Consider the following 13,982-nt stretch of genomic DNA (forward strand, 5'->3'; position numbering starts at 1 on the left):
ATTGCTACGTTTCATGTTCCAAGCGATATTTACATTAAAACCTCGACATCTTATATTGTCAAATCTTTTGATTATAGTTAAATTTACGAGTATAGTAATCGGGCACACTCAGCCCGATTTCTGCCAATTTGGATTTTGTATTTATTTATTATATTAAAAAAAAATAAAAACCAAAAAATTCTCAAAATTAACGATTGAAAGATATAAATATTTATGGAAAATTCATAATTTCACATAAAATTGGATATAAATGTTCGATTTCTTTCAAATTTTGCTCATACCAATATTTTTACTGTATTAGATGAAACATGATAATGGTCCGCTTTATCTGTTACCTCACACATATTTTCAGATTTTCCAAAAATTTGCACATATATCTGAAATCAGTCTTAGGTCAGATACGAATTGGTCAATATTGGCCAACTGCTTCGGAACCTCCCCCATAAAGGGTTAACAGTTTGAATAATCATAACTCTGACTGACCGACTGATACTGTTTTACTTGTTTTAACTTTCAATGGATATGTCCCATAAAAAAATGTATGATTAGAAACATTTGCAAATCAATTGAAATAGTGGCTATATTTCCTCAAATTAAAAACATTTTAATTGTTTTGAACTTTTTAAGTTTTACACACATATATTTGGTATCAAATCGAAACATTAGAGTTATAAAAGTACAAATGTTTTGATAATTACTAGTACAATGACACATTCATTTAAATATTAGGGTATTAAATATGGTAGCTATACCATTAGTTCAAAAGTACACAAAACGCCACATATACTAGTAGAAGCATATTGTTGGAATGTATTTCCATTTACTTATATATTTGTATAAATGCGAAAGAATTTCTCCCAGCCCTACATTAAGCTACTATTGTATTTAAGGATTATTTCTTTATACGTAACATGGAATGTAACTTTGATTGAATTAAATGTAATTTTGATTGAATTGATTTCGTTTAAAGTTCTGTGGTATTCCCAAGCATTTGATTAGTGAGTATTTGCACACGCTTGGCGTTACAACTCTTGCATAAAACATGGTCATCAAGAGGATAACAACCACGTCCTTCTGCCTCGGACGAAAGCAACAAACCACAATCCTCACATTTATAGCATTCAAAATGGAAGCTCCGATCGAGCGCCACAACACGAACAGTTTCCGTTTCGCCTGGTTCCGGCATTATTGGTTCCTTACATACACAGCAACAAGGTGCAAACTTCCTATGAAAGTCTTCAATGCAATAGTTTTGATTGGTAGCATCCACTGTAAATGGTACACCGTCCAGACTTTTCTTACACACGACACAAGTAAAGCACTGTGGATGATAGGGTTTGCCAGTGGCTCGCAATATACGCTCCAAGATAGGATTCATGCATACCGAACATTTTTCCAATGTTTGCAAATAATCATACTCACAGTATGGCTTACCATCCAATGTATAGAAGGGTTTGCCTTGTAAATTAAGAGCACATTGAGAGCACGTGAAGCATGCAATGTGATATATTTGATCCATGGCAGTGCAACCGGAATTCTCACCCACAACTCGTTCTTTGCATTTGTAGCATATTCCGTAGCTTTCCAAATCCTGTGGTGATCCCATGGACTGTACCAAATAATCCGTGAGAGCTTCAACTTCGTCCTCTTTGTGTCTGGACGAGCTAGGACCCAAAATACCGCTAGCACTGTCCCGAGTTGGTTTTGGATAAATTTGCATATTAGGATCAATAGCGCTCTCAAGGCTTAAATTGCTGCTGTTACTTTTGCTAAGTATGCCAGCACAGGGTGGCATTGATCCAATACTCCCCACTCCCTTCAAGCAGGAAGGATACATAGCGTTATTTGAATTATTGGACATCTGACTTGGTGGTCTAGGATTTATTGGTTCATATATTGATTCGTAAGTCGATGATGTTTGAGAAAATCCTCCATATCCGTAAAAATCAGAATTGGCAGCGGAGTTTACTTGTTGCATGTTATTGTAATTGTTATATCCCATATTAGATATATATTGCTTATTAATGTAACGAGACTCGTTTCCTGCAACATGTGCCTTGTGATCTAGCGGTAAACCGTAACCACTCACTGGCTTGGCTATACACATCTGATCATTTGAAGCAGCGATTGGCTTATGCGCAGCATTGTTGGTTTTGAATACTTCAGTGGCACGTCGCAGTTCACTATAGGATGAACTAACTGGACTGGGAGGTGGTGGGATTTCATCCTCTGGCAGCATGGATAAGTTTTGGGCATAGTAAATGCCACCGTCGCCTGGGTCAGTAAGCGATTGTGATGTAGAGGATGGCTGTAGATTGGAATAAATATTACCTACATTACTATATAGGTTGTTCTTAATGCTATTCGAACCACCACCACCACCAGGAGATAAGAGCGATGGGGAGTTAGTCCGCCTCATGTTGGCGTATGTAGCACTAGAGCCGTCCAATGATAATTGCGGTTTGATAGTCACATCGGACAATAGTGATGTGGATGACAGTTTTGGAATTGTTGATAATTTTGATTTCGAAACCGTAGCAGAATCATTGCGATTGGTAATTTTACCCATTTTCTCCAATTGCTTCTTATGATGTTCTAGAGCTTCCAGTTGCTGTTCCAATATAGCTGGATTGTCTAAGGTAACCTTAGGCGACGAAAGTAGCGGAGGAACACCTGGTGGCGAAATGATGGAGGAAGTAGAGGATTGCTTGCGCAATAATAAAGGCTGCTTTGCAAATCCTGCACCAACTGTTGTGGTTTCATAATGGTTTTCATCTTGATTCTCCAAAAAAGTGGTTGGTTTCTTGTGCGGCTTCGGAGGAACTAGCGGAGGGCCCACCTTTTTATTTGTAGTGTTATAAATTTGTGTGGAAGACAAATTATTTCTCTCTTCAATATTGCTGACCAGCTTCGCGACACCGATATGACGATTCTCGGGAGTGGCTTCATTATTCGCTACGGCAACCGATAGGCGACCATTTATTAAACTCAATTGTTTCAGCTGTTCGTCCAGATCATCCATATTCATCCGGATTTCATGGAATTTTGTTTGTATCACAGGAATTAGTCAGAGTTCGAAGCCGGAATATTACAAATATTACAACTGCGACTGGTTCTTACACTGCCGTTTTTGTGGTAAAGAAAACTAGGTCTCTCCAGATCGAAAATTGGTGGGATTAACGAAAGGAATTGGAAGAATTGGCAATAAAAGAGTGAAGGATGTATTTTATGGCCTATATGACAACTAATGCTCTGTTCCAGTACCTAAAAGAATCTACTAGTTTTGCAATTTTTATCATAGATAGAGAGAGAGAGAGAGAGGAATAAACCCAAAATTCAATTCTTGCTTAGCGGTTTTTCAGCAACATAACAATTTTGTTAAAATTGAAAAATAGACAAAACCAACTGTTGCATATTTAAAAGTCTATAAGATTCCACTATAAGTCTATAAGACACTATAAGATTCCAGCACAGAGTTGCACTTTTCAAGTTTCTTTGAAGTTGAGCAACCTTCCTTATTGAGGCATGGGTGGGAGTACATAAGCAGCTGGCATCATGGCTAGGCATATTAATGTCAAATTATAAGGAAAAATGACGGCAGGATTCGAGTGCGGCTCTGGTATTCCTTTATGATATGTCATAAAATATGCCATCCGAAGACTTCTAGCTGCTTATGCACTCTCATCTTAAAAATGTGCCCAACTTCTGTCAATTTTCTGTATGTATTTATTGTTTTAGAAAATAAAAACAAAATATTTTCAAAATCAATGATTGGAAGAAAGGTACATTGCGGGATGAGTAATATATATATTAACCAGCGTTGCTATGGAACTGAAAGATTGAACAGTTTGAATTATATTTATGACGCTATTTAACACATTTTAAAAATATGAAATAAGTGAAAAATCTTGTAGCATATAACTGTGAAAGGAATCCTGTTTTACCTCCTTATTGTACCATGGGTAAAACATTATTGTTCTCATGGTACTATAAAAAGGTAAGGTAGAGCTGATTACAATTTTCTTTCTAAGCGTACATGACTTATGCCAATTTTGTGTAAGTATTCGTTGTTTTGAAAAATAAAAACAACATATTTTGAAAATCAGTGATTGGAAGAAACTTAAATTGCGGGGCGCGTATCAAAACTAGTAACCACATTACCCATGGAATTGAAAGATTGAACAAAAGATTGAACAAATTGTTTTCATTTATTAGACATTTTTTGTTCATTATCAAAATCAGTAAAATAGCGCGAAATATGAATGATTCTATATTTCGCGCTATTTGACTCATTTTGAACATGAACAAAAAATATCAAATAAATGAAAACATCCAATTTTGCATGGTACCATGTAATTTTGTAGATTTTGTGTAATACCTTATTATTGCTCTATATTCGAAATATACTGACTGATTTTTAATCAATTACAACACTGGCTGTTATATAGGCAAAAGCGCCACCTGTTGACATATGCTTAAAAATTTGACAAATGTAAAATTGCGCGCAAAATTATTGCAAACAAACAGTATCAACAACTCGAACTAGACCGTCCGCGAGCCGTGGTATTCATATAATTTCTTTAATAAAAGCAAATACACAAAGAGAAATGTTTGTTAAAACTGAAGTTTCAGCTCTAAAATTACCCCAATCACCAGAAGAATTTGTTGGTTCAGACAATGCTGCGTTTTGCAAGGCTTTTGAAGACCCGCAGCTATGGGCAACCATTCCATTGCTCAATTATACGCCACTCCATAAACTTAAAGATTATTCTGTTGTTCGATTTCGTGGTATGATACAAGATATGCTTGATCCGGAAATCTATTTGGAAAGCTATGAAGTTAAGAAGAAGGAGCACTCCAGTGGATCTGGAGAAATTCGCATGCAACCGGGGAAATATCGGGATTGTTTGCTTCTTGGAAAAGACGAGGAAGTCAATTATCATTCTGAAACAAATGTGCAGGGTGAACGCAGAGTTCTCTTCGTGGTATCAATTCCAGGCATAAACGATTGGGCTAAAACATATGAAGAAAACTGTAATAAGCGAAATGTGCCTGAAATTATCACTAATGGGGAGTCTTCGAATCGATCTATTAAAAGACCGGTCGCTGAAGAGGAAATGGATACAGAATGCATGGATACCGAAGAATTAACGCAGTGCTCAAGTAAGGGACAAACAGATACAAACAAGCGACAAAAAGTAGACCAAATTGCAAGCGACGGAAAAACAACGCCGGGTTCCGCTTCTTCCGCGTGCCTTGGTGCGGATTACCTACTTAATTCTCCAATACCAGACAGGCCAAGTAAAGCGTGTATGGTCAAGGTGTATAGCGATTTTGACTCGTATATCATAAATACCATTGTCGATGTTGTTGGGTTTTTGTCAGTAGATCCATGTTTGGATGGGACAAATATGGACGTCGACTATGACAATGTTGGTGAATTACAAGCTCAAAATCCACCCCCTTCTCTAATACCTCGTTTGCATGCCATAGCTGTGCACGTATTACCACATGCCAATCCTCTACTGGATCAACGTTTAGGAAAGTGGGAGGCAGACAGTGCCAGTGTGATATCTATTCAAAAGGATTTACGCATGTTGTTGACATTGTGTCTTTTTAATGATGACTTGGCTGCTGACTATTTGCTATCACATCTTATATCTACTGTTTATAGTCGTTGCGAATTGCAAAGTATTGGAAAGTTTTCTCTAAACATTTGCAATTTACCAAAGGAATCTGTGGCAGAATATACCAAGCAACTGTATGGAATATTAGAACAGATATTACCGGCGAGTCATTATTTGCCTATGACATTGGATACCATGAACACAGCAGCTTTTGTTCCAAAGTGAGTAAATAATAAAAAGGGCATTAAACAATTTGTATAACCACATTTCATCTGATTTTAGAAAAGACTACGAAACAAATAAGCTGGTGTCAGGCTTGTTGCAATTAGCACCGCATACTCACTTGGTGTTAGATGAAACTCGTATGCAACAGGGTAAACTAGAAGCAAATGGTGTTATGGGCATTCAGAGCATAGCCAATCTAATAAATAATCAACAAATTAAATGTAATTTCCAATATTACGAAATAGACTACAATGTCGATATACCAGTATTAATATTGAGTGAAGGTAGAAGTATGCTGCCGGTAAGTAGTCATTGTAATTCGGCAGTAGATAAAACAATGTTATTAAGCCCGTTTTCTTTAAATCTAGAGTGACATTTCATTGCCCTTGAAAACAGACACTGAATCCGTTCAGTTAATGACAGAAACATTAAAAGCCGCCAATCATTATCTGAGTCAAAATTCTCGCCTGGAACAATTTAGACGTTATCTCACTAATGCGAAAACTTCCGATTTTACTATGAATCCTGGTGATACCGAGATGATACAAAATGACTTTGTGGAAATGCGAAAGACGAATTCAGTAACAAGTGCTGACGACTTGCATTCACTTCTTGTCCTGTCACGACTATTGGCTATTGCACGTGGCAAAAATGTTCTCGATAAAGAATCTTGGGAATTGGCAAAAGAAATGGAGTCCAAGCGTCGCCAACGTCTTTCCGAATTGCCGAAGTCGAAATTGAAAACACGGCAACAATAATTATTGTTATTGCATTTTATTTTTTTATAATAAATCGAATGTATTTTTATTTTACAAGAATTGTATTTATTGAGGCAATGTCGTATTATATTTAATTAAACCTAGCTCGCGGATAGGTCTGAAATTTATACCATTGATCTTGGACTCTTGATTACAAATATGTAAATTTTACCCGTTGGTCGTAACCGGTTATCCGGTTTTTTGAACCGAAAGTTCGAGTAAAAGCCGAAATGTAACCATTTTTTTAGAACTGATATGAGTATCAATTGAAAGCTTAAGAAATTGCCTTTCGAATGTGTGGAGTTAGGAGCAGAAAACAGTTTGTTTTTTATATACATATTTGCCATACATATTCCGGTTAACATAAAATAAAAATTAAAAAAAAAAAACTGTCGATGTTCCTGTCGGATTTCTTTTAAATTTGATGTCCCCACTAATCCACAAACAAAAAATTTAATTTAAGTAGAAATAAATCATATTTTCATAGCGAAATTTTACACAAAGATGTCTGACATTATATTCGAAGATAATCGGCCCAATTACGGTTGTCGTTACTATAGTCGTCGTCGACTTTATGTCGAGTCGCCCTCGCCGTCGCTTCGATTCAAAAATGGTATTATGGTAAGGCATAGAAGCGACATCGACAGTTTAAAATAAAAGTTGGCAACAATTAAAAAAAAAAAAAACGTTGGAAGCACTTCCTTGTTATTGACAAAAAAAATATATTTTTTTTTGGTATTTTGAATTCTAATTTGGACTCTTTCGGAAAAATAAAAAATATAGTGAAAAAATGAAGATTATAAATGCGTTACATATCTTAAGTTCAAGGGAGGATGAAGAGAAGAATGTATTTGTAGTGCAGCGGCGAGTGTTAAGGCTGCCAACAAACATATTTGCATTGCCTGGCTCTTGATTGTGTTGTTCCAAAAGTTTACGCCGCTCTTTCAAGAGTTCAATAGTTTCTGCTTTCCTTGGTGACTTTTTAACATTGTTTTTTTAGCATTGTCCACATGCTCATTTTCATGAACTATAACGTCTATTACACTTATGTTTTCCTTATCTTCTATTCCAAGTGCACGACCTGGTGGATTACATAACTTTTAAAACTGCATTATATTCGCGACAGACTCCTCCAAAGGCGACAAACTCATTTGCTTAAAAATGCCACCTCCATTGCTGCTGGTTTCACCCTTGTTGTGCACAAGTTTCTTTTTAGTTTTAAATTTTTAATCTTTCCAAACCTAGAAGAATTTTAGAAAACCAACTAATAAAACATACAAAAATAATTTTAATTTTTACATACTTTTTGCCAGCCATCGGAGTCTCTAATCGGAGGCCCGTTTACATTTAATTTTGTAGTAATGGATTCCCAATGTGAATTAAAATTTGCTGGAACATGACCTTTGGTAAGTCCTCAATCAATTCGGAAACCAAAAGTTCAAATTGTTTTGCTGTTGTTATTTTCATGGTCAAATATAAAATACAAAATGCTTACAATATCAACGTCGACTAAAAAGTACTATGTCGTCACAATTTTTTACGGCGACAGATATTCTCAAAAATCGACTTCACGTCGACTGTTGTATCGACAATGATAATGGCAACCATTTGTCGCTATCGACAAAAAACGACAACCCTAATATCACATATATTGTCGCCTCGACTTCATTTTGCGACGCCGACGATAACCGTAATAGGGCCGAATATATTTTTTTATAGCCTCCACCATAGTATTGAGGGTATATTAAGTTTGTCATTCCGTTTGTAACACCTCGAAATATACATTTTAGACCCCACAAAGTATATATATATTCTTGATCTGCATTAAATTCTATGTCGATTTAGCGATGTCGCTGAAGAGGAAATGGATACAGAATGCATGGATACCGAAGAATTAACGCAGTGCTCAAGTAAGGGACAAACAGATACAAACAAGCGACAAAAAGTAGACCAAATTGCAAGCGACGGAAAAACAACGCCGGGTTCCGCTTCTTCCGCGTGCCTTGGTGCGGATTACCTACTTAATTCTCCAATACCAGACAGGCCAAGTAAAGCGTGTATGGTCAAGGTGTATAGCGATTTTGACTCGTATATCATAAATACCATTGTCGATGTTGTTGGGTTTTTGTCAGTAGATCCATGTTTGGATGGGACAAATATGGACGTCGACTATGACAATGTTGGTGAATTACAAGCTCAAAATCCACCCCCTTCTCTAATACCTCGTTTGCATGCCATAGCTGTGCACGTATTACCACATGCCAATCCTCTACTGGATCAACGTTTAGGAAAGTGGGAGGCAGACAGTGCCAGTGTGATATCTATTCAAAAGGATTTACGCATGTTGTTGACATTGTGTCTTTTTAATGATGACTTGGCTGCTGACTATTTGCTATCACATCTTATATCTACTGTTTATAGTCGTTGCGAATTGCAAAGTATTGGAAAGTTTTCTCTAAACATTTGCAATTTACCAAAGGAATCTGTGGCAGAATATACCAAGCAACTGTATGGAATATTAGAACAGATATTACCGGCGAGTCATTATTTGCCTATGACATTGGATACCATGAACACAGCAGCTTTTGTTCCAAAGTGAGTAAATAATAAAAAGGGCATTAAACAATTTGTATAACCACATTTCATCTGATTTTAGAAAAGACTACGAAACAAATAAGCTGGTGTCAGGCTTGTTGCAATTAGCACCGCATACTCACTTGGTGCTAGATGAAACTCGTATGCAACAGGGTAAACTAGAAGCAAATGGTGTTATGGGCATTCAGAGCATAGCCAATCTAATAAATAATCAACAAATTAAATGTAATTTCCAATATTACGAAATAGACTACAATGTCGATATACCAGTATTAATATTGAGTGAAGGTAGAAGTATGCTGCCGGTAAGTAGTCATTGTAATTCGGCAGTAGATAAAACAATGTTATTAAGCCCGTTTTCTTTAATTCTAGAGTGACATTTCATTGCCCTTGAAAACAGACACTGAATCCGTTCAGTTAATGACAGAAACATTAAAAGCCGCCAATCATTATCTGAGTCAAAATTCTCGCCTGGAACAATTTAGACGTTATCTCACTAATGCGAAAACTTCCGATTTTACTATGAATCCTGGTGATACCGAGATGATACAAAATGACTTTGTGGAAATGCGAAAGACGAATTCAGTAACAAGTGCTGACGACTTGCATTCACTTCTTGTCCTGTCACGACTATTGGCTATTGCACGTGGCAAAAATGTTCTCGATAAAGAATCTTGGGAATTGGCAAAAGAAATGGAGTCCAAGCGTCGCCAACGTCTTTCCGAATTGCCGAAGTCTAAATTGAAAACACGGCAACAATAATTATTGTTATTGCATTTTATTTTTTTATAATAAATCGAATGTATTTTTATTTTACAAGAATTGTATTTATTGAGGCAATGTCGTATTATATTTAATTAAACCTAGCTCGCGGATAGGTCTGAAATTTATACCATAGATCTTGGACTCTTGATTACAAATATGTAAATTTTACCCGTTGGTCGTAACCGGTTATCCGGTTTTTTGAACCGAAAGTTCGAGTAAAAGCCGAAATGTAACCATTTTTTTAGAACTGATATGAGTATCAATTGAAAGCTTAAGAAATTGCCTTTCGAATGTGTGGAGTTAGGAGCAGAAAACAGTTTGTTTTTTATATACATATTTGCCATACATATTCCGGTTAACATAAAATAAAAATTAAAAAAAAAAACTGTCGATGTTCCTGTCGGATTTCTTTTAAATTTGATGTCCCCACTAATCCACAAACAAAAAATTTAATTTAAGTAGAAATAAATCATATTTTCTTAGCGAAATTTTACACAAAGATGTCTGACATTATATTCGAAGATAATCGGCCCAATTACGGTTGTCGTTACTATAGTCGTCGTCGACTTTATGTCGAGTCGCCCTCGCCGTCGCTTCGATTCAAAAATGGTATTATGGTAAGGCATAGAAGCGACATCGACAGTTTAAAATAAAAGTTGGCAACAATTAAAAAAAAAAAAAACGTTGGAAGCACTTCCTTGTTATTGACAAAAAAAAAATATATATTTTTTTTTTGGTATTTTGAATTCTAATTTGGACTCTTTCGGAAAAATAAAAAATATAGTGAAAAAATGAAGATTATAAATGCGTTACATATCTTAAGTTCAAGGGAGGATGAAGAGAAGAATGTATTTGTAGTGCAGCGGCGAGTGTTAAGGCTGCCAACAAACATATTTGCATTGCCTGGCTCTTGATTGTGTTGTTCCAAAAGTTTACGCCGCTCTTTCAAGAGTTCAATAGTTTCTGCTTTCCTTGGTGACTTTTTAACATTGTTTTTTTAGCATTGTCCACATGCTCATTTTCATGAACTATAACGTCTATTACACTTATGTTTTCCTTATCTTCTATTCCAAGTGCACGACCTGGTGGATTACATAACTTTTAAAACTGCATTATATTCGCGACAGACTCCTCCAAAGGCGACAAACTCATTTGCTTAAAAATGCCACCTCCATTGCTGCTGGTTTCACCCTTGTTGTGCACAAGTTTCTTTTTAGTTTTAAATTTTTAATCTTTCCAAACCTAGAAGAATTTTAGAAAACCAACTAATAAAACATACAAAAATAATTTTAATTTTTACATACTTTTTGCCAGCCATCGGAGTCTCTAATCGGAGGCCCGTTTACATTTAATTTTGTAGTAATGGATTCCCAATGTGAATTAAAATTTGCTGGAACATGACCTTTGGTAAGTCCTCAATCAATTCGGAAACCAAAAGTTCAAATTGTTTTGCTGTTGTTATTTTCATGGTCAAATATAAAATACAAAATGCTTACAATATCAACGTCGACTAAAAAGTACTATGTCGTCACAATTTTTTACGGCGACAGATATTCTCAAAAATCGACTTCACGTCGACTGTTGTATCGACAATGATAATGGCAACCATTTGTCGCTATCGACAAAAAACGACAACCCTAATATCACATATATTGTCGCCTCGACTTCATTTTGCGACGCCGACGATAACCGTAATAGGGCCGAATATATTTTTTTATAGCCTCCACCATAGTATTGAGGGTATATTAAGTTTGTCATTCCGTTTGTAACACCTCGAAATATACATTTTAGACCCCACAAAGTATATATATATTCTTGATCTGCATTAAATTCTATGTCGATTTAGCGATGTCCGTCCGTCTACCTGTCTGTGGAAATCACTCTAGCTTCCGAACGAATTGAAGTAGATTGATAAAATTTTACTCAAATGTATATTATGTCTGCAGGACTTTTGGCATTGAAAATGGGCCATGTAGGCCCACGCTTTGGTATAGCCCCATATAACGGAACCTCCCGATATTAGGTATTTTGATAATTTTAGCGGCAATACTCATCGTCTGTACAGGTCCACGACTTCGTATAGCCCCCATATAACGGTACCTCCCGATATTCGGCACTTTGTTGATTTTAGCGACATTATTCACCGGAATTGTTTCAAATTTGGTATTTGAAGTTCAAAATGGATACTACAGCCTATGACAGAAAATTATCTGTGCAGGTCCATTTTGAGCAAATGGTTTGTGTCCATACTATCTAGATAACAGCTCATGACTATATATATAAAAAACACATTTATAGAAAAAAATGACAAACAAATGTTTGAAAAATCCAAAAATTGGGTTTCAAAATTATATTCCATAGACTTTCACAATTAATTGCATATTGCCTAAGTGGTTTAAATCGCATAACATTGCTAATTATGGTGTCACTGTATCATAACAACGGAGGTATTTTCAAAGGGTTGCCATATATTGACTCTTCTATGTGTTTGTCCATGGACCCTAATATAAAAGCTACATTCGGTATTTTTAAGATTTTAATAGAATTTTAACGGATTTTAATTTTTTTGAGAATTGCCAAATTCGTTCCAAATGGTGGAGGGTGTTCAAATATCTATAGCTACGAATGTTAAACCACTAATGAAATAAGCACACTTTTTGGAAAGGTATATGGAATAAAAGCTTGAAACCACATTTTTGGATTTTTCAAACTTTTATTTGTCATTCGTTTCTGTAATTGTGGTATTTATATTAACATGCCTCTGCCATGAGCAGTTACTCCATGTATTGTAGACACAAACCATTTGCTTAAAACGCATTTTGTCTAGTCTTTACCATTTTAGGTCTTTGGTATTGCTTCCTAGTAATTATTTATTTATGTGTTTATGTACTTACCAACCATTTCTTGGAAAAATTAAAACAACATTGTTTGCAGGGTTCTACATTTAAATTTTATTAAATATAACACCATTAAATATTATAACAATAATTATATTTAGTAAAATTTACGGTTTACTTTCAATGAAGCATACTACGATAATACATATAATAGAATTGATAATTTATATTGACTACTTTGACATATATATGTATGTATGATTTAAATATTATTGATTAATATTATAATTGATATTCTATTGACACATTTTATATGCTGTTGTAGACGATTAATATATTTTTATGAGTATATATTTTTAATGAAGCTGACTAATATTTATTCTTAATATTATTTATTAAATATGTATGTTAAGCTAAGTATTCTTATGTGTTTCCAAGTCTAATAATGTATGTAGTAGCTTATTAGGATTATTTAATTGTCATTTTTTATTCGGCTGGTGTGGTAAGCCAGTCATAAACGAATGTATTGTTCTAATGTTGAGTGAAAGCATGTTCACGTACAATGAATTCATTAGATTTCGACTATCAATTGCCTTGATGTAGGCTTATGATAATATCCAATAAAATGTTATCTAAAAGAAAGTTTACATACAAAATCTCCACCTTGATAATTGACCAATCACAATAAATCTGACTAAAAACTGATTAAAGACACTTTGCTGTTTTAACTATGTAGCAGATAAAACAATAGAAAATATCTTGTTTGTCTAGTTATCAGAATGTTTAGAAGGAAATGGTTTATTTTATATATCTGGTGATTGATGTTGAATAGTGTGAATTAGGACTGCTAAGGCAACAGCAATTGTCTCGATTTATTTAGGAAAATTAGTAAAAAGTTCCAAATACACACGTTCCATGTTCAATAGCATTCCATGTTCAATAGCAGACATCGAAACTACATCCAAGGAATAAAGTTGTTTTTTCTATTCGAACATTATATTTAATCCCTCGAGCCGGATAGAGAATCGAAGCATAAGGTTGCCCTTTCCTTTTTCGCCTTTGAACAGTTGAGGTTCCAAGTTTCTAACGACTATCCTCATTTCGATGATTGAAATGAAGACTTCCAGATCCATAGTGGGATTTTGTCCAGATTTATACAACGCATTAAAAATCTT

The 13,982-nt window shown here is 35.2% G+C and overlaps 3 protein-coding genes and 2 long non-coding RNA genes across 5 annotated transcripts; 2 read left to right on the forward strand and 3 right to left on the reverse strand.

Annotated features, from left to right (window-relative positions):
• Positions 1-596: 596 nt before the first annotated feature.
• On the reverse strand, positions 597-3,135 carry LOC101887657 (lipoma-preferred partner). Its single transcript, XM_005175358.4, has one exon. It carries the CDS (start codon positions 3,026-3,028, stop codon positions 965-967), a length of 2,064 nt encoding a protein of 687 aa, XP_005175415.1. The 5' UTR covers positions 3,029-3,135; the 3' UTR covers positions 597-964.
• A 1,378-nt stretch (positions 3,136-4,513) lies between these two features.
• LOC101888565 (mini-chromosome maintenance complex-binding protein) lies at positions 4,514-7,296 on the forward strand. The gene is made up of 3 exons (XM_005175364.4): positions 4,514-5,848; positions 5,910-6,153; positions 6,221-7,296. The coding sequence occupies exons 1-3, from the start codon at positions 4,608-4,610 to the stop codon at positions 6,608-6,610; spliced, it is 1,875 nt and encodes a 624-aa protein (XP_005175421.1). The 5' UTR covers positions 4,514-4,607; the 3' UTR covers positions 6,611-7,296.
• Positions 7,297-7,312: 16 nt separating this feature from the next.
• LOC131805921 (uncharacterized) lies at positions 7,313-8,206 on the reverse strand. The gene is made up of 2 exons (XR_009343891.1): positions 7,914-8,206; positions 7,313-7,851 (listed from the first exon to the last, which is right to left on the reverse strand). It is a non-coding gene; the product is annotated as an uncharacterized LOC131805921 (long non-coding RNA).
• Positions 8,207-8,323: 117 nt separating this feature from the next.
• On the forward strand, positions 8,324-10,016 carry LOC131805919 (mini-chromosome maintenance complex-binding protein-like). The gene is made up of 3 exons (XM_059129705.1): positions 8,324-9,205; positions 9,267-9,510; positions 9,578-10,016. Exons 1-3 carry the CDS (start codon positions 8,475-8,477, stop codon positions 9,965-9,967), a joined length of 1,365 nt encoding a protein of 454 aa, XP_058985688.1. The 5' UTR covers positions 8,324-8,474; the 3' UTR covers positions 9,968-10,016.
• Positions 10,017-10,664: 648 nt separating this feature from the next.
• LOC131805920 (uncharacterized) lies at positions 10,665-11,789 on the reverse strand. The gene is made up of 2 exons (XR_009343890.1): positions 11,275-11,789; positions 10,665-11,212 (listed from the first exon to the last, which is right to left on the reverse strand). It is a non-coding gene; the product is annotated as an uncharacterized LOC131805920 (long non-coding RNA).
• Between the last annotated feature and the right edge of the window lie 2,193 nt (positions 11,790-13,982).

The sequence above is a fragment of the Musca domestica genome, unplaced genomic scaffold (genome assembly GCF_030504385.1).
Source record: "Musca domestica strain aabys unplaced genomic scaffold, Musca_domestica.polishedcontigs.V.1.1 66, whole genome shotgun sequence".
Lineage (NCBI taxonomy): Eukaryota > Metazoa > Arthropoda > Insecta > Diptera > Muscidae > Musca > Musca domestica.

Coding starts and splice junctions, on each gene's coding strand:
- LOC101887657 (XM_005175358.4), bottom strand. CDS start 3,028: ATGAATATGGATGATCTGGACGAACAGCTGAAACAATTGAGTTTAATA.
- LOC101888565 (XM_005175364.4), top strand. CDS start 4,608: ATGTTTGTTAAAACTGAAGTTTCAGCTCTAAAATTACCCCAATCACCA. Junction 5,849..5,909: donor ACAGCAGCTTTTGTTCCAAA/GTGAGTAAATAA, acceptor ATCTGATTTTAG/AAAAGACTACGAAACAAATA. Junction 6,154..6,220: donor AAGGTAGAAGTATGCTGCCG/GTAAGTAGTCAT, acceptor CTTTAAATCTAG/AGTGACATTTCATTGCCCTT.
- LOC131805919 (XM_059129705.1), top strand. CDS start 8,475: ATGGATACAGAATGCATGGATACCGAAGAATTAACGCAGTGCTCAAGT. Junction 9,206..9,266: donor ACAGCAGCTTTTGTTCCAAA/GTGAGTAAATAA, acceptor ATCTGATTTTAG/AAAAGACTACGAAACAAATA. Junction 9,511..9,577: donor AAGGTAGAAGTATGCTGCCG/GTAAGTAGTCAT, acceptor CTTTAATTCTAG/AGTGACATTTCATTGCCCTT.